The sequence below is a fragment of the Onychomys torridus genome, chromosome 20 (genome assembly GCF_903995425.1).
Source record: "Onychomys torridus chromosome 20, mOncTor1.1, whole genome shotgun sequence".
Taxonomy (NCBI): Eukaryota; Metazoa; Chordata; class Mammalia; order Rodentia; family Cricetidae; genus Onychomys; species Onychomys torridus.
Window position 1 is genome coordinate 24,785,131 of NC_050462.1, and position 26,284 is coordinate 24,811,414.

The 26,284-nt window shown below is 38.0% G+C and overlaps 1 protein-coding gene across 1 annotated transcript in view; it reads right to left on the minus strand.

Moving 5' to 3' along the window:
- Positions 1 to 14,245: 14,245 nt before the first annotated feature.
- Positions 14,246 to 26,284, minus strand: part of Tmtc2 (transmembrane O-mannosyltransferase targeting cadherins 2) — a 409,491-nt gene continuing 397,452 nt past the window's right edge. Inside the window, exon 12 of the mRNA XM_036169974.1 lies at positions 14,246 to 16,835. Within this exon, the coding sequence (XP_036025867.1) occupies positions 16,656 to 16,835 (180 nt within the window). The 3' untranslated portion in view covers positions 14,246 to 16,655. The remainder of the gene's footprint in view (positions 16,836 to 26,284) is intronic.

Sequence of the window (26,284 nt, forward strand, 5' to 3'; positions counted from 1 at the left end):
AGTGGTAAGAAACCAATGCAAAAAGTTTTCATTTATGGTCCATTCTTTTCCAATGGTTTACTCACTTCTACAGCTATTATGGTACTTTTTGATGGTAGATAAATTCTAGCAAACAATAATAAAAGCTGAATGGTTATTAACATGCCATGAAGTGAATGCCTCTAAGGAAACAGTAGGTATCAATTCTATGAAACCTTAATGATCACTTATTTCAGTGTCTTGTTCTTAAACAGCAACCGTGACAGGACACTTTCACAGAATTATGGATAATTTTGTAAGTTTTCTTGGGGTATATATGTATTATATTGAACTATCTTCATCAAACAGAGAAGGAACCTCAGGAAACAAGAAGCTTAATAAAATGTCCAGGGTAGAGTGAGAGAAGGAGCCCCAAGGCTGCTGATTCTTTCTTTAGCTCTTGATGCTCACCAACAGTATGGAAAAGTAATCTGAGACCAAGGCTACCTAGTTTGTTTAAAGAGCATGACAAGATTGGATAAAGACAGCTTGAGGTGAACATGAGCACAGTGCAATGATACATATATTTTAAATGCCAGAGTGAAATCCATTATTTTGTTTGCTAGGAAGTTAATGAGAAGAAAACAATCATTCTAAATAAGGGCTAGAAGACAATGCAAAGAGAAACTTAGACTCTGGGAAGCCATTCCGTCTCCCTTTTGCTCATCAGGTATATGGCCATGTGATAATATGGGTTCCTGTTTTATTTGGGGCTCCTCACTTAATGTTGAAGTGTTAGATAAACGTAGCCAGCCTCCATTTTCTGTTAGTATTCATGTTTTCTTTCTCAAAATTACCCACTTTTATTTTCCATTGTCTAACTTAATTCTTTGTCTTTTATAAAGCTCTTAAAAATCTTCTTGGATCTTCCTAAGACAGAAAAAGAAAGACCCCATGTGTAGCTCTGTAGGGAAATGAAGAGAGCACAATCAATCTGAATAATCTGAGGTTATAAAAATGCATGATGCTTTGAGTAGAAGATGATGGTACTTGTCTAGCTATTTATATTTCACCCTATTTTAATTATGCCAATGTTCCCTTATTTATTGGGAAAGCAAAGGGTGGGTACCATTTATATCTAGGCTTACTGTTGCTTAGCATGCTAGCAAATACATTGAAGAATCACTCCCAAATCTTTTAATTTCTTTAAAAAAAATTGATATTGTAATTGCATTACATTTTCTTTTCCCTTTCCTCCCTTCAAGCTTTCCCATATATCTTTCCCTGCTCTCCTTTAAATTAACAATCTGTTTGTTCATTAATTGTTATTCTAGGTATATATGTATTTGTATATACACATACACTCCCAAGTATAACCTGTTACGTCCATATAATGCTATTTATGTGTATGTTTTCAGGGCTGACCATTTGGCACTGAACAATCAATTGATGTGCTCTTCCAAGGGGAGAACCACTTCCTCTGCTCCCAGCTTTACTCACTTGCCTGCAGTTCTTGTGTAGGGCTAAGGCCTCCTGGACTTTGCCCTGTTCAGTTTGGCATGTTTGTGGGTGTCTTCCTTGTTCAGCTCATGTTTGGATGGTCATATTGGTGAGACATTACAGGTGTGGCTTCTGGCGTTACTAAGAGGCACAATCTCATAGCAAAATCCCAGATCCTCTGAGACACTCTGCTTTGTAAAATACCACAGAGGTTGACCCACAATGTGGCTATAGGTGACCCAGGGTCACTTTGGATTCTGTTATAAGACTGAATAGCTTGGTTTGCTCTGATAGTTCTACTCACTTCACTTTGTGTGGTTGGATCCCAGATTGATTCAGAACCCATGACTCTGTGTCCACTTCCTTTGTGTCCACCTGTGGGGCTAGTAAGGTTAACTCTCTAGGAATGGGTTGTCTAGTTTTCTTAGGCTTCAACTGAAGCACTCTGTTGGAAACCTCTGCCCCTGTCTCTAACATCCACTGCTTGGCTACTCCAGGCCTCTCTCCCCTGAACATCTTCAATTCCTGATCAATGGTGAACCATTCAAAACCATACTGTCCTCCTTTACTATTTTCCATGATGTGATGGTTTTATCCTTGTCTCGCCTTCATCACATGGTCTCCACACAAAAACAAACACTAACATAACATTATACCAAACTTTAGAAAACACAGAAGGTTGGAGGATAATGAATGTGCTGACCACATTAAAATAAATGTCTTGTTTTTTTCAGAAGCAGAGACTTTGACATGGGTACATGTCATGGTTTTGTATTCTTGGATCCAACCATTCAGGTGTGATTAGATCAAGAAGGTCCTGACTTGATCAGTAGACTGATCACTGGTGAGCTGATAATTTCATCGCATGCCTAGGAGATGATGAAAGATTCTGGCAGTGAGGCCCAGTTGGAGGAAGTAGATCACTGAGGTATGTCATTGTTGGCTATATCTTGTTTGAGGCCAAGCTCCTGCTCTTATTCCTGCTCCCTCCTCCCATCTCTGTATCCCTTCCTGCCTCCCACTCCATCCTTCATGTCCATCTTGATGTAGGATGCTTTCTGCACCGCTTGTAGCAGCCATGAAATTCACTATTGCTTCAGGCTCACAGCAATGGTCCCAATCGACTGTGGACTGAAATCTCTGGAACCCTGAGGTGAAATCAGTTCTTCATCTCCCTTTAGTTTGTTTGTTTTATAAGTGACAGAGCATCATATATCCTAGACTGGCCTCAGAATCACTATATAGCCAAGAATGGACTTGAACGTCTTCATCCTCTGTCTTTACCTTCCATATGTTAGGATTACAGGCAACTACAACCACACCCAGTAGATGTGGTACTGGGGATTCAAACCAGAGTTTCATGCATGCTGGTCAAGTAGTCTACTGAGCTTCATCCTCAGCCTGAAGATCTGGTAAGTTTAATAATATATGTAATGTAGTCTACAATATATCTGTGCTGCCTGCTTTCCTTTATTCAGTCTATTATCCCCTATAATGTATGTAGCACTATGCTACATGCTGGAGTGCCTGATGTAAATGAGTCTTGGCTACTAACTTCCTTAGCCATCAGGGAAATGTAAGTTAAAACTCTTTTGAGATTCCATCTTATCACAGTTGAAATGGTGATCATAAGAAAACAAGTACCAAGAGATACTGGAAAGGATGTTGGGGAAAGGGAACATTTACTCACCATTGATGCAGCCATTAAGGGACTCAGTAAGTAGATTTCTCAAAAAAAAAAAAAAAAAAAAAAAAGACTAGTTACCATGTGATCAACTTATATCATACTAGATAGATGTCATGGTGTAATGGGTGTGGACTAACATACTGTATCATACTAGATAGATGTCATGATCTAATGGGTATAGACTAACAGAGATGGGGCACCTGACTTGGGTGAAGGTATATGGTGGGTAGAGTCAATGAGGATGCCCTGATAAAAACAGTGAAGCTCTCTGCTTTGAACTATTAGAGAGAGCAAAGAAACAGACTGTTCTCAGAAATACTTCTCCAAATATCAAGATAATACTGCAAAGGACACTAACGAAGAAACTGAAATGTGCCTGTGCCTGTGGAATAAGAATACCTGGATGAGTATATGGGAACACACTCCTTCTCCAAGTGATTAGAAAAGTGTGACCAAATGCATTCTTTAGGAAGAGAAGAGGAAGACAGGTTAGTAAAGTAGGCATTTTCTCACAAGCCACTGAACGCCCAGGGAAGAATGCCATTGATACAGAGGCTAATCTTTCTCAAATGCCTGGCATCTAGCAGTAAACAGTTGTTGGCCTTGGTTCATCTGCTGAACAATTCTGTCAGGGACCCTAGGGTGCTTGCTCTTACTTTTACATTCCTCATCTTATGATCGCAAGATGACTGCCCTCACATCCAGATTTCACTTTCATATTCAAGGCTGGATGGGAAAGCTGAGATGCCAGCCTCTCCAGAATTTATCCTGGTCAGTCACTGCTTGTGTTTTATTGTCACATTGCCAGGGCCAGCTGGCGCAGAGCCTGGAAAAGCAGTAGACAGAAGTATCACAGTTGGCTTAGACCAAGGGTCATCACACTTTTTCTGTAACAGGCCGGCAATAAATATTGTAAGCTTTGCAGGCCCTGAAGTCAGTCTCAGCTATTACCACCCAGTCGCGCCGTGGTAGCAAGACCGTGTCTGGCTATGTTCTTATAAAACTTTAATGATACTGAAGTTTCACATAACTTCCACTTATTGTAACATATTTTTCATCTTTTTTTTTAAACCACTCAAAGTGTTTCCACCAATTTGAGATCATAGATGGGGATCTTGATTTGGCTTCAAGTATATTGTTGATGGACCTTCAGCTTACACTTACGCTAACTCATCACCAGGCTCCATAACAAGATAAGGTAAATTACATCACAGAGCCTGTGTGCAAACATTTGTCTGTGATTTGGAGAAACCCATACTGGAGAGACAGATAATAAGGCTGGAAAAAGAGGAGGCAGTTTTTATTTTCTACATGACATAGAACTTCTGCACGTCACCTGGTAACCGATCTAGGCAGAAAATCCTATTCCATTCTCCTTCATCCACCTTAGCCTAGAATCTTTTCTTACTCAAAGTCATATCTGCATTGTTAAGATCAGTGGGAGTCCATACTCTGTTTCTCAGACAATGAGTTATCAAGAACGTCTCTTCAGAGGGTAAATATCCTACAGTCAATATGGCATTCATTAATTCTTGTTGCTATATTTTATACAGGAAAACTGAAAAAAAAAAAAACCCTGAAAATTATGAATTAAACTCTACTCCAGTTTCATAAATTTCACAGTTTTCTGAGCTTTGGGTAGTGAGGAAATAGAAATAGAGTCCTGACATAAGAAAAGATATTCTGTAGCTGGTTTTGGTTCAGACTCATAATACACTCTCTTCTTACAAAAAAAGAAAGGGGAAAAAGATTTGCAGAGGGGGGAAAAAAGGCTCCCCCTCTACATTTAATTACAAAGGCAATTTCCGTTATAGCCTACTTACAGGAATACCTCTTAGCATGTTGCCAACAGTATCACAACTTGTTTATCCAAAGGTTATGTGTGAATCAGAGCCTTTTGATATTAATCAAGTAATTTGCAAGTGTTGCTGGGAAAAAGAAAATGTTAGCTTTATTTTAAGAAATGAAACAGCTCATTAATCAAGTTTACTCTGCTGAGATAATTTTAGGGAGAGAGAGGGCAAGTAGACACTTCAGATAAGAAATGGACCTTAAAATTGGGTTTTCCAAAGTCTTCTGCCCACAAAGCACTTAAGTAAATTGACTTTAATCATGTTACATGTTTTATATATATGCATTTATTATTAATTAAAAAATCCCACCTCGCATGCCAAATTCCAATTTTACATCTGAACTACTTTGTTGGTGTTCACTTGATGTCTCAAGTTAAAGATGTTACGTAGACAGTAGGCTTTTTAAAACATATTTCTCTTTTGTTTTTGTGTTTTTACTGTTACCACTGCAGCATAGTTTTGTAGCTTTGAGACTTGTTCTGTCTCAACCAGAATTAAATTCTGCCTTAACCATGTATTTTGAATCCTTTATATAAATCTAGGAAATAATAGGCTGCAAGATCACAGATATAAAAACAGCTCTTTCCTAAAAGAAAAGATGATATAAGAGGGGGGGGTCTTTTCTTTTTCTAGCATGATGCATTGCAAATTTCCATTAGCTGAAACCCAAGAATAGTTAGTTTTGATGAGTCAAGCATTATCTGAATCTGTCACTATATTAAAGTAATATGGGAGAAAAAGAAAGGTTTTACAATATTGTATGTTATTGTCCAGTTTATTTAAAGATTTTAATGTTATCAAAATAAAGGTTTTAACACAAGGTACAATAGAATGTTTAGACCTTAAATAACTTTACAATATTTAAAAATTCTAGGAAATTTTTTTTTCTTGAACAGTTCTAGTACATCTACATGAGACTATATTGCTGAGAAATAATATGCCTTTATAGAAGATCTCAGAGTTACTCTTAGGAGTGACACCATCTTTAATAACAGCAGAAAGCATATCTGCAGTTGTCTCTGGAGGCCAAACAGAAGAAGGGGTGGAAGGTGTGCTGGCTGGTTTTGTGTATTAACTTGACACAAGCTAGAGTCATCATAGAGTTAGGAGCCTCAGTTGAGGAAATGCCTCCATGAGATTCACCTCTAAGGCATTTTCTTAATTAGTGATTAATAGTGGAGGGCCCAGCTCATGTTGGGTGGTGCCATCCCTGGGCTGGTGGTCTTTGGTTTTGTCAGAAAGCAGGCTGAGCAAGCCAAGGGAAACAAGCCAGTAAGCAGTTCCCCTCCATGGATTCTGCATCAGCTCCTGCCTTTGGGATCCTGCTGTGCTTTGAATTCCTCTCCTTACTTCCTCCAGTGATGAACAGCAATGGTGAAGTATAAGCCTAATAAACGCTCTCCTCCCCAACTTGCTGTTTGGTCCTGGTGTTTGGTTGCAGCAATAGAAACCCTAGCTAAGACAGATGGTTTGCTGGAATAGTGGCTAGTCAGCCTCTTCTCACTGCCATACAGCGATGATTTCCCCCCTTTGTCAGATACTTTGAATTTCAATAAAAGCCATACTTCGATTCCTAAATACCTGCTTATGTTTTCCAAAATATGTATGAAGGATAATCCAAGCCCAAAGGCTTCCAGGTTATAATAAAACATCTGGAAAATTCACTTTTCATGGAACAGATCTTGGCTGAAAGGATAAAGCAATTTAGAGATTAGGGTGGAGAATGAAAGAGATCCTTGTTTGGTAGAAGATTAATGTTCATGGAAATGGGTAACCAATGGGGAATTTTGTGTGACCTGAGCAACCAGAGAGAATTATAAGAACAATTTTGATTCAACATTTAACTTTATGGTATTTATAGTGAGTAAAAGTACTGTTACTGAAAATATTTCAAATCAACTACATATTCATAGCTCTATACATCAGCTGGAGAGGTCACTTAGTTAGTAGTATGCTTGCTATGCCAGCGTGAGTGTCTGAATTCAGATCCCAGCATTCAGCTGGACTTTGTAACCTGTGTCTGGAACCCTGGCACTGGAGAGGAGAGAGGCAGATGGATCCTTGAAGATCTTTGGCCAAGAAGTATACCTATTTGGTGACCTCCAGGTTCAGTAAGAGACTCTGTCTCAAACAATAAGATGGTTGGTTACAGAGGAAGACATTCCTGGATCAACTACTCACCTCCACACAAGTGCACATACACATTGATGTATAACAGTGCATACATATAAACAGCACACATACACACAAAAAAAATATGAAAAACACACAAGAAGGCCCATGTAAATGACTCTTTGGAATATCAGAAAATATTTTGACTAAGAATAAAAAGAAGGGAATGTCTTGGGAGAATTAGAGAGTTTAAACCTCAGAGCTACAGGATCCAGGAGTATGGAACTCACAAACACTTAACAGATGCATAATGCTATTGAATTTATGTTGACCAAAAGAAATTAGACCAAGTTCAGCTAACTCATGGCTAAAAAAAGAAGGCCTCAATAAGGGCAGCATTTTAAGTAGAAGCAACTGGTTTTGTATCTCTGGTATGATCAGATAAAAAACCAATAACACAATAGTTGGGGGGGGGGAGTCATATTTGTGTATCTTTCAAAATAAAACACTGAAATATTGCTCATCTCCTTTGTTTTTCATCATGAAGAAATAGAGACAGAATTGGTTTACAGTTCAGGATCAAACCCTTTCAGATGGGAACACTTTCCAATCATATCCTTACTTCAAAAGGTGAGGAAGCAATAGACAGAACAAGACCTTGGAGCACACTGTTCATGACCATGATCCTCAACACCAGTCCTGCCTTTGTACTGAAGCCCTTGAAGTCAGGGACAGAATTGCTGATTCTCACAGTGTGTGGATTTGTTCAGGCAGACACTGTGGTCTTCTGAACCCTGGACTGGAAGTTGAGGATAGCCATGGCTGTCTATACTTGATCACATTGTTCTTGAGCTAAATAGAAAAGAGACGGAGCATTTAGAAATGGTAAAACACTTCGAAGGAAAAAAACATAAAGCATTAATCTCCCTGTGAGTGAAAAAGGAAACTAACAGTCCCCTCACTTGGATTTACAACCATGGAGGCCCCAGAGTCCCAAATCCCAGCATGAACACTGAATGAAGTTGTGGTGGGTGGGATACCTTCCCAGCCATAAACTAAAACCCAAAAGGGAAGGAAGATAATATTACAACATCCGGTGGTAGTTTCACTCTCATCAGTGTCTCTGTGCATTCCTTCCTGTGTTAGAGAATCTCTGTATTGCTTGATCCATTTTGGCTGGTATTCCCAGGACAAAATGAATGTAAAACTAAGATACTTGAAAAGCAGTTTGGAAATTATTTCTCTATTGCCGAAGACTTACAAATTTATGTTTGTCCCATCTCCTCTTTCCTGTTTTTTTTTTTGTTTTGTTTTGTTTTGTTTTTTGTTTTTGTCTTTAATACAGAATAAGAAAAAAAGGAAGTGGGATGATGAAGGGGGTGAGAATGAGGATGAGGAAAGTGGTAGAGGGTGGTAGGAAGTGGGCAGGAGGAAGACAGGGCAGCCAAGATCACTGAATCACAGCAGTAGTGTGCTGTGTCAGGCACAAAAGGTGTTAAATAGATGCACCAAGGTGTTCCTAGCATTATCCAAAGTGTCTCCCTTAGACTTGTCTGGATTTAGCTCATGTGAAGACAAAAAGCCCTGTTCTTACTCCAGTCCTCTACTAATCAACACATTTCAAATTATGTCTCCCTTTTCATTATAGTTTCCCTTGGTGGTGGGGTCAAAGCTGTAGACACTTACATTTGGGCCTAGGTTCAGCTATGGACTTCCTAGACACATGATGAGTGTTGTGTGCACAGCAGGGAGAGAGGTAAGACAGTCAGTGGAAGGGATGGAAATTAGTTAGTGACCATGAAAACTTGTAGCAGATGTATTTTCCATTATCACTTTGCAATATAAAAAAATGATATACTGCTTATATTCAACCATTTTTATCTGGCTCCTAGGGAGATCTAACTAGTGTTCATGGCCCCAAGTCTTTGATTCCATAAAGAATAGCTTAAAATAAGGCAAGCGTTGATTTTATTTATTTTTTAATCGTTGATCATGCCCAGTTTGGTTGTGATCCCAGATTGTCACACACTGAATCTGTCTACGGCAGCCACTGAGCCTTGGTTCACCTGCCAGTCGGAAGAAACAGAACTGCTGTCTCACAGGATACAAAAGGAGTCTAATGAATGGTCTACCACAAAGCTGTGTGTTCTTTACTTAGGCCAGCTGTATTGGTTACATATAATTTATGAATGTATCCTAAAATAAACATTTTATGACTCTGGCCAGAGACTAGAACTGACTTTAGTTAAAACTTTGTGTCTCTCTCAAGTTCAGTGGCTCTCAACATGTGGGTTGCGACCCAATGACCCTTTCACAGGGGTCGCCTAAGACTACCAGAAAACACAGATATTTGCATTACAATTCTTAACAGTAACAAAATTAAAGTTATGAAGTAGTAATAAAAATAATGTTATGGTTGGGGGTCACCACAACACGAGGAATTGTGTTAAAGGGTCACAGCACTAGGGAGGTTGAGAACCACTAATCTAGTTCAAGATCATCCACCAATTGTGGTAGGCTCAGGTTCTGCAGGATTGTGGGTAGCATGTCAGTACTTTATCTGCTGCCTGGACCCATTGTGAATGTACCATCTAGTCAAGTAAACTAACACCTCTAAACAATGATTTCTTCATTTGTACACTGCCTAGGCCTCCTGTTCTGAAGATATGACTGAATTCTCAGAGTATCCTTTTGGGGTTCCTTGAGAAAGATAGTAAAGTTAACTCATATTCACTGTATCTTGAAGAGTAAAAATTTGTAAACACATACAATCCCAAATAATAATTGGTTCACTAAAAAGGAGTTAGAACAAAGTAGCCCCAAAATGTAAACAAATAAGTAAATAAATAAATGGATAAACAAACAAACAAATAAGTAAATCTTCCTGGATCTAAGTTATAGACAGAGAAGAACTTCCCTGGCAAAATTACATTTCATAAATATTATCAGGTTAATTTGGAGACCAACTTAATGGAATATAATAAAACATAATACAACCTACCAAAACATAGAATTAACAGTTAACAGAATAGTGCATGTAGCATCAAAATATTTGATAGCACACGATGGCTTCCATGTGCGTATGTGTTCATCTGTGTGCGGATGCACAAGTATGTGCATGTAAATGACAGCCAGAGGACAACCTCCACAGCCAGTCCACGTTTTGGGGTTGTCATTGTTAAAGACACATTGGGTTCTGGGGATGAAAAGCAGGGGCTAATGCTTGCTAACTAGCAACTCACTAATTCAGCCTTGTCCCCCAGACCATAGGACATTGAAACTGAATTTTAGTGAGCTTTCCTGAATTATCATTATTATAAAATAGGCAAAATAGAATATAATCTCTTGCCACGGAAAACAAAATGTCCACAAACAGATGATCACCATCTATTTGAAATAAAAGTAAGAGATAAAGTAAGTGAAATATACCAAGATTTTTCAACTGGTTTTATTTATTTAGTAATATGGATTTTAAAGAACTAAAATCTTAATTGTGATTAGAGTGAGTGTTGTCATTAGTTGTGAAATGAGACTAGGAAAAAGGAAGGGTCCCGAGATAAAATCAAAAGTAGCCACTTTGCACATCCTCTTCCGTCCGACACAGATCCATCCCTCTCTTTCTGGATCAGCCCTGATTTTCTGGCTTTATATTAGTTACATGATATGAGAGGTATGCCCAGCTGATAAAAGATACTTTACTTCTTTTATACTATTTTGTGTATTTAATTTTTTTGAGTCCAATTGTTTGGTTTCTTTCCCAGGGCATGTTTAAAAACTCTTATTACAATCACTAGCTGCTCAAAATTGCCAAGAGAAAAGTCTCAGAGGAGTTACTTTGAGGGTTCTCAGATGGAAATGGGACGCCGTGGCAATGATTCCAAAAGTCTTGAATTATTACTTGAAATACAGAACTCTACTCTGTCCATGTAACTGGAGCCGACAGCTTTTGTCTTGAGGAAGTTATGTGCCTGTCAAATGCAACAGAGGTAGGAGATAAATGTATTTCTAGTCATTGTGGATAGCCAGTTCTATTCTAGACTTATCCGGGTTTAATGCTCCAGCTTCAGCTGCAGTTATGGAGTTCACCCACGTCTTTGCCCTACAGTCTCTCCATCAGTAGCAATGCAGATGTGCTGGATTATAGGGCAACCAAACCACGCCAGTGCTGTCTCCTGGTTCTGTCAGAAATGACACAATGGCCAGTGCCTATCCACTTTCCATAATCTCATGAATCCCGAGCAACTTTTGCCAGACTGCATTTGAAATATTCTCTTACCTTCTCAGATTGGGATCAATGCTACCAAATTTATCACATTATCGTGTGTGTGTGTGTGTGTGTGTGTGTGTGTGTGTGTGTGTGTGTGTGTAGCTTTCTCACTTAAGATATTCCTGCTGCATAAAAGTTCTTCCTTTTTTAGAGAAGAATATTAAATAACACGTAACACCAGAAATCAGCTGAAGGAAGTGGGAGTAGGTCTCAGAAACGGAGAAGAAAGCTTCCTATAATTCCTACAAGAATTTCAGGAAATTCACATGGAACTTAAATCCCACTAGTGCTCTGGGGGTAAGGGTGGGGGTGGGGTGGGATATAGCTCAAGCCTCTAGCAACAAGAACCCAAGGCCAATATGGGATTGAGAGACAGACAGAATGAAAACTGACTCAAAGGCTGTCTGCATTGTGCAGGAAGACCACCCAAAATGACAAAGCAAGATAAAGTCTCAGAACACATGCTTCTTTTTTGCTTTGCAGAAAGAAGCATAAGTTAGCACAGTTGCATTGCAATTCAATTCTCTCCTTAAAGTATCATATCCCATGCATGCATAACCTCTTTTGCTAGAAATTTTCCTTCATTAATTTTTTAAATGGTAGGATGCAAACTCCATACTACTGTACTATTACACTAGTATAGTATTTAAGTGAAAAACCATATTCTAAAGGTTTATACAAACGAGCTGCCACTGTTCTAACACATTAGCTGCCCACAGAAACCATTTCTTCCCTTGCATTAGGAAGAATAATCAAGATGTAATGTATTTCCTTTCTTTTCACTGGAAACATATACTATGTGAAAACTGTCGTCACTGTGGTGAAATACAAATGGAGAGCCATTTATTGCCTACATTAGAATTTTTTACAAGGTGAGCTTTTAAAAATATCAAGTAGCTTACAAGTAATTAGATGGAATTTTCATGTGAATATTTTATGGTTTTTTTCCTCAACAACAATGTGCTAGGCTGCAGAAATAATGCCAGAAGAGAGCGAGACAGGGTCTGTACCTTCAGTAGTTTTGCAGTACAGCTAAACTGATGTCTAGATTTACAGTCAAATGTGCAGTTATGTCATTGAATAAGGAAAGACCACTTAGTAATTGGGTGTTTTCATAGCCATTTGGATGCAGCTACTAACTAGCTTTGGGATCAGAGTTAAAGCATTTTTAACTTGTGAGCCTTCTTTCTGTTCCTGAGGTGGAAAGTAAGTGGTACCAGTTATGGATCACTGAATTCTCACAACCTGTTCCCAAGCTATTGTCCTTTCATTCAATCTTTTAATCTAAATGATCATCTGCAGTGGCAGAGGTGTTGTTATGAAATAGTTAGAGAATGCTGAGAGCTGGAAAATCCGAGGACCAGTTTTCACACAGTGCCCATGTGCTGAAAACCATAGATAGGAACACAGATGATCTTAAGGACAGATTTGTTGCTTGTGAGGGTCGTGACACTGGGCAAGCTGACCGATGAGAGATGATTGGCATCTCTCATGTAGTTTCCTGATCTGTAAAACTATAATGCCTCATACAGCCATTGGCTGCTTAGCAGACAATAAACGCCTTCAGAGCCAACTTTTATCTTCTATTTCAGGAGATAGTTCATATACAACCATGCTGCTGTAGATGGAACACCAAGTTCAACAAGATGAGAATTCTCTGGATGTTGGCACTTGGTCACCTGAGAGCGCCTTATCATTGACACCTGAGTGTGTTGCACCTACATTTTTTTTAGCAGGATAGGGTTGTGCTTTTGTAAAAAACAACTGGAGAACCAGTCTTCTGGCTATGGCCATTTTTTACCCAATGATTAACACAAGTGAGCTAGTGATAGCATTGTTTTGAATGGTTCTTAGATTTTTTTCCTCTGTCCTTCAGTAACCAAAGCAACATGTTATCATCTTTTCTGAATACAGAAAGCTAGGTAGTACAGGTGATTTATATTATAACTTATCATTGCTGGAAATTATTGATTATATGTTACATATTTATCTTTGATGCTTAAATTATACTCTTTCCAACCTTTCTTCTATTACCTTAAAATTCCAAAGTTTATGATAAATATTGTAGGGGCTTGAGAGATTGCTCAGTGATTAAGAGTGCATCTGGGTTATGACGGTTTAGATGAGAATGGTCTCCATGGGCTTATGTATTTGAAGACTGAGTCCCCAGTTGATGGTGCTGTTTGGGGGAGGCTTGGGAATGCAGCCTTGATGAGGAAGAACATCACTTGGGGAAGGGTTTTGAAGTTTCCAAGTCTTCTGCCATTTCTGGTGCTCTCCCTCTCTACTTTTTGCTTGTGTTTTAAGAGGTGAACTCTCAAGGTTCCTGTTCTTGTCATTACGCCTACTGCCTATGGTCATTCACTTCACCACTGTGACATTTGTCCCCATGGAACCAGCAGTCAAAATAAACACTCTCTTCCTTAAGTTGCCTTGGTCAGAAGGTTCTATCAGAGCAACAGAAAAGTAGTTAATACACATAATATACAATGACTCGTTTAGAGGACCAGAGATTGGGTCCCGGTACTTGTGTGGGGTAGCTGATGCCTTTAAGTACAGCTCTAAGTGATTTGACATCTGTAGAATGAGAGCAACTGAACATAATGTATATAATGCCCTGCACATACACACATGATATAATACAAATAAATCTTTAAAAGATAAGCATTGGGGGAGGAGGAGGGGAAAAAAAAAAGATAAGCATGGTGGTGCAAGCCACTTGAGAGGCTGAGGGAAAAGAATTGCTGCAAGTTTAAAATTAACCCTGGGAACTCTGTGAGATGTTGTCTCACACAAAACAGAACACAATGATTGCCAGAGTTTAAGGGCTGGTGCTACAGAAGAGTTCTGAAGAAGCAATACACAACATATTTGTTATCAATGCTTTATTGTTCAAAACAAAATTGAAATTCTCTGGCACATAAAACAATTATTTCTACAAAAGGAAAGCCTACAAATCTTGATAATTTATACAAATAACAGTTTTTCAAAAAAATAAAATTTTAATTTAGTAAACTTGTCTTGTGCTCTACATTTTTCGCACTGTCTGCAATGATCCACCATAAATCCCTGAGCAGAGACATTTTGATCATGTTCTAACAACCCAGCCCTCCCTTCCCCGAGTTGGTCAGTTACTAAGTCCAGCCCTGTAATGAAAAGTGTCAGCGACGTGTAGGTATTAAAGATCTATGCATTTTTATAATGCAGACCCAATTATTAACTCCACTTGGAAGCTGAGTCATGTGAAGTGTGGCTACTGTGAATTCAGTGAACCTAAAGGAACTAAGTGTTGGAAAACAGAAACAGTAACAATAAAGACAAAAGATGTCAAGACTAGAATGCCACAACAACTATTGAAATAAATAAAAAGTGTTAGACACTGAATTTATCTTCATAGCCTTATATTAAATTCTTTTTTCCTTTTGTCCTAATTGCCAATGCATTAGAAAATAGAAACGTATACTTCAACCCACCATTTTGATTGACCATGGGTTTGCTGTTGTTAATGTTAAATATTATTTTGACAACACAGTGATTTAGTTATAATTTAACTTCTGGCCCTTGAGTGAAATGTTTACAAAATAATATACACATTGTAGGAGGGCCTTCTCATTAATCTCATCAAAAACTCTCACTACATTTGTCCTTCTCACAAAGAGACTAATGTCATAGGACCACTACTTCAAATTCTTTATCTACCATATTCAGATACATGACACAATGTATAATATAGGGAGAAACATAGTACATCCTGCATGTCCAGCTTCCCTTCAATAGAACCACTCATCATATATGTATATATACATGAAGTATGAAGGAGAGAAGCTAATTTTTAGTTGCAAATAACTGGCTTAACAATTTTTTTTGTTATTTTGCTATGGTTGGATAATAAATAAATAAATATGTAGGGCATATAATAGTTAATTTCTCTACAAAGATGTTGCTAATAGACTGGTGTTCCAGGAATTTAATTTTAGTAGCAAATTTTAGGTACAAGCCAAAAATGTTAACCGATTCATTTTGTTTCTTTTTATAGTTTTTAACTTATAAATGATCACTGAAATACCTAGTATTAGGTAAGGAAATAAAATATTCAGTTTTCTACTGGAAGATATCTTGCAACCGAGAAAATCATTTGGCAGAAGACATAGATATATGCAGGCTGATTCTTACCTCTATGACATCTTAAAATATTATTTTTGACACCTTTCAGGAAGAGCAAAATAAGATAATCTTCAAGGATTCATCTCCATTGCTTCTTAGGCATCTGTTACAAATTCATGGGCATTTCATACCAGCTCTTTCCAAAACACAAAACAACCAACAACAATCCTTATGCACTCATCCTTCATTGACTTATTATAACAACTGTTGTCTAGGAAGCACCAAGGACTTTGCCTGATATGGTCACTATTAGGTACTGGGAATGGAACATTCACAATGTCCCTTTGTTTCAGCCTTAATGAGCATGTGTGTTAACCAGGAATAGACATTGTAAAAGGTAATTTCAAAAGAATTAATACAATGAGAGCTACTGAACAGTGTTGGAGAAAATACTGACAATGTCAAAATGAAAATGCCTTGTGACACACACCCAAAGCCTCTCATACCACCTGTACAAGCGGTTAGCTGTGCTCTCCATGCTCTTTTTGAGACATGACAAACACAGGATGTTCAACACTGGGAAGCCTAGGACATTCAAATCATAAAATGTTCATGTGTATGAGTCAAGAAACCACCGCAGATTCCAACAGATCCTGACACAACGTTAAAACTAAAGTTTTATAAGCTTCAATAAGCAGGCTGTCCCAGGGAGGAAAGACAGCAGCAGCATAAGGTCACTGGGAGTCACACTATGATTTGATCACCCCCATCTTCACACTTAGCCTTACGAGTTCACTGTGGCTGGATGGGCTCTCTGACTTCCTCTCACAGTGTTTAAGAAACAGTATAATTTCAAAATTTTCCTTCAAAAGTGAATAATGTCTGCAACTGATATTTCCCCACTCGCTTCTAAGAACGCCCAAAATTCTGTTAAGTGCTCTGGTTTACAGTCTATGGGTAACAGTTACACCCTCCAGGAGGTTTTCAATGTTCCCCTTTTTGGTGTTAAGGGCTGTGCCCATGGCAAAGTGGATTCTCCCAGCAGTGGCAGTAACCATGATGACCTCTGTCCTGGACTTGAAGTCCACGGTGAACTTTTATCACAGCACTGCTGGGAAGTTCTCTCTGTTCATGAAGCCAGTTTTGACAAGCATAGGCGATTAGTCCTTGTGGGTCAGGTCTTGGAGGTCTTCAGGCCTTGCTTTTCCATGATGTTCCACAGCTTGCGGAGATTTGACTGAGTGATGACATCATCTGGTTTGAGTTGCAGAGCCCTCAAGTAGTTGGCCTCAGCTTTCTGGAGCCGGCCATTGAGATGGAGTATAGCTCCTAGGTTCATGAGAGCCGCAGGATACTGTAATAAGAGAGAGGAGGTGAGTGATACAGAGGCCATTTCAAGATCTCCTTCAGGGACAAACATCCTCATCCTTTCATGCAGATGATTCCCACGTCTAGAGGCATCTGATGAAAGCAATTTACCAACTTACACAAACAGAGACAGGAAGAATACACATCTTCAAGCTCCTATGTACTTTGTACTTTAAGGAGGACAGGTAGTTAGGAAATGTATCTTTTTTCCTTTCTCTTTAATGGCAAACCATAGGTAACATTAAAAAGACTGAATAATCTAGTCAGACAGATTTTTGGAACAATAACAAAAACACTTTCAACTGTATCAGGTCATGGTGGTACAGCCCTCTAACGCTATCAGGAGTTGAAGGACATTCTTGGCTATATCGTGAGGGTTATAAGGCAGCATGGACTACATAAGGCCCTGTTTAAAAAGAAACAAATTTAAATAAATACAAATTCAGATAGAATTGATCTTCTAAAAAACCCCTCAAATACAACTTAGTGACAAAGTGCTTACCTGTCTTGCTTAAAACCCTGGGTTCAAGTCCCAGTACCACATAAAGGAAAGCAAACCAATTAAAAATATACTTCAAAGATAAGACATGAAAATTCCAGGGAAAAGTGAAAATCAGTGTCCATGCTATCTTGCCTCTTCTTGGCTCTATTCTAGCCTTTCTGTGTATGAACATTAAGTTATGAGATCTATTGTTATTTTCAGAGAGGAAGCCCTGAAAAAAATTAAATTTAACACCTTTCCCAAACCTAAACTAAAATATTTCCCAAGACAAGGCCCTCACATTTAAAAACTTTAAATTGTTAGATTTTTCTAATGGTGAATGTTTATATAAATATATCAAAATAAACTATACCAAAAAGGAAACCAACTGAAAATATGGTATAGGAAAATGTAACTTAAAAAAAAAAACATTTATATAACTTGTTGAAAAGTACTTAAGAAGAAGAAAAAATCTTAAGTAATGTGTATACCATGACAACTGAAATATAAAACTATCAGGTAAAAAAAGATTGGTAAGAAATTAAAATAAATTGTGGTAGCCATAGTTTATTGCAAGGATTTTTATCTCCAAATTCTCAGATACCTGTTAATGAAAGTATATCATGATGAGAAAAATATTTTGCTTGCTATCTACAAATATAAGGGCTGCTGCCCTGTCCTGAGGAGGGTCTTCCTAATAGAAAGCAAACTTCTTGGCAGCTACATAAATATATATTTCAAATATCAGATAAACAATGTTTATATGTTCTGATTGTGCTTTCATTATGAAGATAGTGTCACCCATTAACTGTCCTTCACTCTGTGCAAAAGCCAAAGATAATTTCCAATCATTTGATGATCTAGTATTTTTACAATGCGTGCATTTTTTAGCTGAATTCATTTGACCCTACTGTTTACTGGAAAAACAGTTATTTCTGAACCAAATCAACGCTAGGGAGAGTGGAATAGCAAACAAAGGGAAAAAACATGATCAGATTTTACTTTGAGGAGATCTGGGTTTGAGTTCTCGCTTAACCCACTGCGAACTTGGTGAAGTGGCCTAAAGCCTCCTGCACCCCAGTTTTTTTTTTAATGTTTCTAGAAATGAATGTTTACATGAAAATAGTAAACAGATCCATATATTAGAAAACAATTACAAGGTAGATACTCTGCAAATGTCATGGTTACTTTCCCTAGTCTATCATACGCTTCTTGGTAATTTTCATAATTTTGACTTCACTGGCTAGAGAATGTCTCTGCATATACATCAAGTTCTCCTGAGTTCTAAACTGCTAGCCATCACTTTCAAGATTTTCTACATTCTATCTTTCCAAAAATAATGTCACAAATACAAGCTATGCCTAACTTTCACCAACCTTTTGGCTAAGATGATTTCATACTTATAAAGAAAAATACAGATGGTCAGTTTCTAATTTTAAAACCAATTCAAATATACCCAGCCCTAAATTACATGACAGTATAAAAGCTCTACACTGTGACCCAAAATAACACCACTTACTTCATCTTCTAAAGGAACTCTGCTATTACACCACTATTGTCATCTCAAGCTCCTCAATGCCTGAACACATTTCTGAATTAGGTCTCACAGTGCTTGACATGACTGACTATCAATAAACAGCTACCAAATTTTAGTATGTATGTATCCACAGGCCCAAGTACAAGAGATGCTAAAATAGGGTGAGTGAATCACTGTTGGAGGCCATTCCTTGTTAACCAGAAGTAGAAGAAGCTCAGGAACTGGGCTGAAAGAAACCAGATGGCTCTATGGGTACAGTCTATATCTCCTCAATTATAGTGTTACCAATGTGTCTCTACCTGTAACGTGTATGCGTCAATTTGCAATACAGGGAGATGATTCGAAACACTCAGGGATTATGCAGTCAGGTAGCCCAGTTCACGTGCCAGCTCTACCATACAGAAATGCATATCTGGACAAGCTGGGTGTGGTCCTGGGACCTCAATTCTTGTCCCAGAGTGAGGACAGAAGTATTTGCTCCATCTGGTTACTAAAGAGATAATGTAAGAATGAAATCATAATGCCCCTCTTTCCTTCTTTCCCCACTTTGCCTTATCCCTTCAAAACTGCCAACCAAAAATCTCCTTCTGAGTATCCCTGAACATGCGCCAGGGGTTCCTGTCTGCTTGTGCCTGGATTAACTTCCTAGTCATTTGGAGGCTGTTCCTATAAGAGATGGAAATGAAAACTACTGGGGTATACACCATCTGAGTTACACATATATCCTGTATTATTGTTTCTAAACTATAGCCCAAGGGTTCTTCTGTCCCTTGGAATTATCTTCCTACCATTAGTTGATGAATAAATATTAATTTTAGTATTATTCTAAGAAAATACAATAAGGAAGCTAAATCTGCTTGATGAATGATTTCTAAATGCTAATTACAATGGTGCTTTTGAAACAAATTTAATTTAGTATCTCACATCATAGCATGTTATTCATTAAATAAAAATAATCCTAAATCTATATTATGAAATTAATGTGGGATGGTACATCAAGGAAAGTCATTTATATTTGTTAATTGCTTTCCCTAAAGAGCAAAAATATCTATAAACTAGTTATGTGCGTGTTTTAAGAACATCCATAGTTTAAGAGGTTACACATTTAATTATAATCATAACATTTTGTATTATAAATACCTATTTTAATTGGGAAATTACTTTAGACATACAAAAGCCTATATAATATACTGCATAAGACATCCCAAAACATGACTAAAGTAATGGACATTGGCACCCAAAGTAACAGCTTTGAAAGTGTCAACAGTGATTTAGACATAAATAATTATAAGTTTTGGCTAAAAGCATAAAAATAACACATAACATAGATAACATATAAATAACATTGCTTTATCCAAAGACAAGTGGCTTTTGTTCCCAAGCCTGTCATGTGTCTCCCTCCAAAGTGGTGACTATTGTGGCTTAATGCATACCCACTGTCCTGATGAACTTCTGGTCTTCCAGCAAAACAACTGAGTTCAGAGAGTAGTGTTGGTACCACTTCAGGACTAGATAGAAAATCAGAATTGCTGGCCCTACCTATGCATTCAGAATGCGAATTTTAACTATATCCTCAGGTTCTTTTATTCCCATTAACATGCTAGGAGCACTGCCGTAAAGGTCACTTCTGGATCAAAGATGCTACCATTTTACAGTATTTACAAAGAAATTGCTTAGAAGAGGCATATTCTTTAGAGCAAAGTATGTCAGATCATGTATCTATCACCTTGTAAAGTAGAATTCCCCTTTTAGGCATATAATGATTTAAGACAGTAAACGTTCAAATGAAATTTTATTAACAGAGCTGTAAATGATTAAATGCTAGGAGACAGAAAGAGATGGTGTCGAAACAGCCCGCAAGCCTCCCTGGCTACGGAAGTGAATGAAAGAACTTTGGGTGGCAATCCATTTTATTATATACTGGTGGCTTTGCTCTCTGCCAGCTGCAGCTCATGGGTTGGGGATGAGACACACACCCACAAGTGCCAATGTCTTCCCTCATACACATGGTCTTTATTGAACACAGCCGATGAAATTTTCAGCGTGTTAACCATGGCAGGCAGCAGCTTACAACCCTCTAACACAGGGCTCCTGGCTTAATACAACAAATGAGGCCACTCCTTCTTCACAGGCCAGAACAGAGAGCCAGACCTCGCTTGTTTCCTTGAAGCAGACAGATGCTTTACATCAAATGGGATGACTGGCAGCCATGTGGAGGCAGCATATGACGTCTTTTCTCGAGTCCCTAGAGAGTTGTGCCTTGTTATTTTACTGTGGTCTTTGGCTTGATTCTCTAATGTTGGAGAAGGGAATTAAAATGATGGACCTCTACTAGGGTAGAATAGAGCAAAGACACAAAGGTTATGGAGGTCTGATTATAGCCCAAGGTCCTTGACACCCTCTAAAACTCAAAGGGTATCTGGGAGCATAAGGTAATTTTTTCTATCACTAGCACATCTCATAATATTGAAAAGAAACTCTGAAGGACAAGTACTGGTGACATAAGAAGGTACAGAGTTGGGAATTCTGGATTCTTTTTGGAACAGGACTAAGATGTACAGGATTGGAGGGTCCAGAGGAAGAAAAAGACTTGTCAGTATATAACCCATTAGCCCCTGAGGAGACTCATCTCTCACAGGACAAACTATGCTAGCGTGGAAACAGAGTGCACTACTCAACATTTCTACCTAATAAATGCTATGATTTCCAATCTGTTTTATTGATTCATTTCCAAAGGATCTGCTCATGTTGCTGAAATTATTTTTAGCACCTTATATTTGCTGTGTGTAAACTAGATACCATTTGATAGAGAAAGCCTGACATCAGCATGACCTCCTCCTCCTAACACATATACTATGCATTGGAGGAATGTTTCCAAGATACCTCCTTCATCTTTCCTTCTGAATATAATTTACAAATAAACACATTTACATACTGAAAGTGATTAATGGATTCTTGCTCCTTTTTAAAGTAGTTGCCAAATAACTCAATGGTGACATTCAAATGTGTTCAGCTGAAATTGCTTACTTGACTGAACTGACAAGAGAAATGACTGTATCATGATGCTTAAAAATTATTGGCATAAATATTAGGGAACACGTGGAAAGAGATTCTTGTGTAAGTTTTTATGTATATCTAGCAGACATTTAATAAATAATTATTGATGATTTTTAATACAGGTCTTGCTGAAAAGCATGATGTGGACTGAAATAATATCAGATACATTGGATTCCTCATTCCAGAAGATATTGTTATTCCTGTTTTGCCCAACTGATGAGCAAATGGTCTAACATAAAACCAGACTCCTGGGTACACCACCCTTGAATCACTGCCTCCTAAGCCTACTATATACACAATCATATAACATTCAGTTGTTAAATTTTGGTAACTGAACCTTAAAATCTCTCTTAAATTGTTTTCCTGGGAAGTTGTAGGGTATAAGCAAATAGTAGAGTTGGTCCAGCCTATGTAAGGCCTTGGATTTGATGCTAGCAACTACGAAAACAAACAAACAAACAGAAACAAAAGACAAAAGACAAGGAAACACTTCTATTTACATCTTTTTTCCTTTCTTCCATTTAGGTGTTCTATCAGACCACCATGGTTTAAAGTTAGATTTCAACAACAACGAAAACTACAGAAAACTTACAATCTCATGGAAACTGAATAATGCTCAATTGAATCACCAATGGATTAAGGAAGAAATAAAGAAAGAAATTAAAGACTTCCTAGAGATCAATGAAAATGAATACACCACATACCCAAACTTATGGGACACAATGAAAGCAGTGCTAAGAGGGAAATTCATAGCACTAAATGCCCACATAAAGAAGTTGGAGAAATCTCATGCTAGTGACTTGACAGCACACCTGAAAGCTCTAGAACAAGAAGAAGCAAAGTCTTGCAGGAAGAACAGATGCCAGGAAATTATCAAATTGAGAGCTGAAATCAATAAAATAGAAATAAAGAGAACAATACAAAAAAATTAATGAAACAAAGAGTTGGTTCTTTGAGAAAATCAACAAGATAGACAAGCCCTTATCCAAACTAACCAAAAGACACAGAGAGAGAGCATCCAAATTAACAAAATCAGAATGAAAAGGGGGACATAACAACAGACAATGAGGAAATCCAGAGAATCATCAAGTCATACTTCAAAAACCTCTACTCCACAAAACAGGAAAATCTCAAAGAAATGGATAATTTTCTGGATAGGTACCACATACTAAGTTAAATCAAGACCAGATAAACCATTTAAATAGTCCAATAACCCCTAAGGAAATAGAATCAGTCATTAAAAGTCTCCCAATCAAAAAAAGCCCAGGACCAGATGGTTTCAGTGCAGAAATCTACCAGATCTTCAAAGAAGAGTTAATACCAATACTCTTTAAATTGTTCCACACAATAGAAGCAAAAGGTATATTACCAAACTCCTTCTATGAGGCTATAATTACCCTGATTCCTAAACCAAACAAAGATGCAACAAAAAAAGAGAACTACAGACTGATCTCCCTCATGAACAATGGTGCAAAAATACTCAATAAAATATTGGCAAACAGACTCCAAGAACACATCAAAACAATTATCCACCATGATCAAGTAGGCTTCATCCCAGGGATGCAAAGGTGGTTCAACATACGAAAGTCCGTCAATGTAATACACCATATAAACAAACTCAAAGAAAAAAAAAAACCACATGAACATCTCTCTAGACGCAGAAAAGGCATTTGACAAAAACCCCTTCATGATAAAGGTCTTGGAGGGATCATGAATACAGGGAACATACCTAAACATAATAAAGGCAATATAGGGGTTGTGGATTTCGCTCAGTGGTAGATAGAGTGCTTGCCTAGCAAGCGCAAGGCCCTTGGTTCGATCCTCAGCTCTAAAAAAAACAAAAACAAAAACATAAAGGCAATCTACAGCAAGCCAACAGCCAACATCAAATTAAATGGAGAGAAACTCAAAGCAATACCACTAAAATCAGGAACAAGGCAAAGCTGTCCCCTCTCCCCATACTTATTCAATATAGTACTTGAAGTTCTAGCCAGAGCAATAAGACAACATAAGGAGATTAAGGAGATACAAATTGGAAAGGAAAAAGTCAAGCTTTCCCTATTTGCAGATGACATGATAGTATACATGAGTGACCCCCAAAATTCAACCAAGGAACTGATACAGCTTATAAACATCTTCAGCAATGTAGCAGGTACAAGATCAACTAAAAAAAAAAAAAATCAGTAGCCCTCCCATATACAATAGACAAACAGGCTGAGAAGGAAATCAGAGAAACATCACCCTTTTCAATAGCTACAAATGATATAAAATACCTTGGGGTTACGCTAACTAAGCATGTGAAGGACCTATGTGACAAGAACTTTAAGTCCCTGAAAAAAGAAATTGAACAAGATGTCAGAAAATGGAAAGACCTCCCATGTTCATGGATAGGCAGGATTACCAAAAGCAATCTACAGATTCAATGCAATCCCCATCAAATTACCAACACAATTCTTCACAGACCTGGAAAGAATCATACTCAACTTCATATGGAAAAACAAGAAAACCAAGGATAGCCAAAAGTATCCTGTACAAGAAAACTGAACAGGACCACCAATAGCATAGACATTACGAACAGCAATTAGCAAATGGTACCTTATAATACTAAAGAGCCTCAGTACAAAGGACAACATCATTCAACTGAAGATGCAGCCTACAGAGGGGAAGAAAAATCTTTGCAAGCTGTTCATCTAACAGAAGGTTCATTCCAGAATCTACAAATAACAAACAGAACCCTAAATGTCAAGAAAACAAGCAACCGAGTTAAAAGGGGGGGGGGGCATGGAACTAAATAAAGAATTCTCAAGAGATGAAATACAAATAGTTAAAAAACATTTTTTTAAAAAAAATAAAGTTCAATATCCTTAGCTATCAAGGAAAGGCAGATTAAAACCACTTAGAGATTTTGTCTTATCCTTGTCAGAATGGCTTAGATAGAAAACAAAAACAAGACAAGACAAAACAGAAACCCAAATGATGATGAATGTGAGAGGGATGTTTATTCCTAGCTTGGAGGAGTGCGATCCATCCTCTGCGGAAGTCAATGTGGCCATTCCTCAGAATCCTAGAAATTGACACACCATCTGATTCAGATATACCATCTTCGGTCATGTACCCAACGGACTCTATATCCTACTATAGAGATAGTTTGTTCTCTGTGTTCATTTCATGCAATAGCCATGAAGGAAAACAGCCCAGACGTCCATCAAACCATGAACGGCCAATGGAAAATGTCCTATATTTCCCACAATGGAATTTTATTATTCAACTATTTAAGAAAAACTAAATTATAAAATTTGCAGATACATGGAGGAAGCTGGAAAGAATCATTCTGAGTGAGGGAACCCAGACCCCAGAAGGACAAATAATGGTGTGTTTTCTCTCCTTTGAGGAGGGTAGATTTGAATCTTCAGCTATATAGTGTGTCATTTGGAATACCATGGGTATTCATGCCAAGAAATTAGTAAAGAGCTGTGGGAGGGAGTGGGGTGGGGACAGAATGCAAGGGCATACAGGGGTAATAATGGAATCAGAAGGGATACACTGGGTGGGGGAGAGGGGAAGGAAGTAGAGTAGGGAATATGGGGAAGAAGTCATATAGAAACCAAGGTCCTCTCTCAGTTTTTATTTATTCTTATTCTTATTTTTTTGACACAGTGTTATTCAGGCTCCAGCCAGTCCTGGAACTCCTCAAATAGTCGTGGCTGGCCTTGAAATGGCCTTTCTTTTCCTTCTGCCTTCCAAGAGCTGATGTTACAGCTGTATAGCATCATATCCTGCTATCGGTGTTTCTCAACTGAAAAATATGGCCAGGGGTGATGGCTGAATCCTGTATACACAGCATTTGGCAAGCTGAAGAAAATACATTTTAAGTTATCCAGGGCTACAGAGATCCTATCTCAAATATATATATAAAAAAATCTGTCATAAATAAAATGGGAATCCTTGAAACAAGATCACCGTGTGTGTGTGTGTGTGTGTGTGTGTGTGTGTGTGTGTGTGTGTGTGTGTGTGTGTGTGTGTGTGTGTGTGTGTGTGTGTGTGTGTGTGTGTGTGTGTTGGGGGAGTGAGTGATGGTAGACATGTTGGGAGCCATATGATGGACTTTGGACAGAGGGGCAGCCCTTCAAATATGTCACAGTAATCATGTAAAATCCCAGGTCACTGTAGTGGGAGAACAATGGCACTTGACTATCTAGCCAGAACACAGAATAATCTTTACTTATGATCTTCGTCCAGTTGCCTTGCTCTATGGCTTCCCTTTCATAGCCATTAAAAAAAATATATCAACCAGAAAATAATTTAGGTTTAGGATGATCAGAAACCTTCCTATTTCCCCCTCTTTTCAGTGCTTACATTT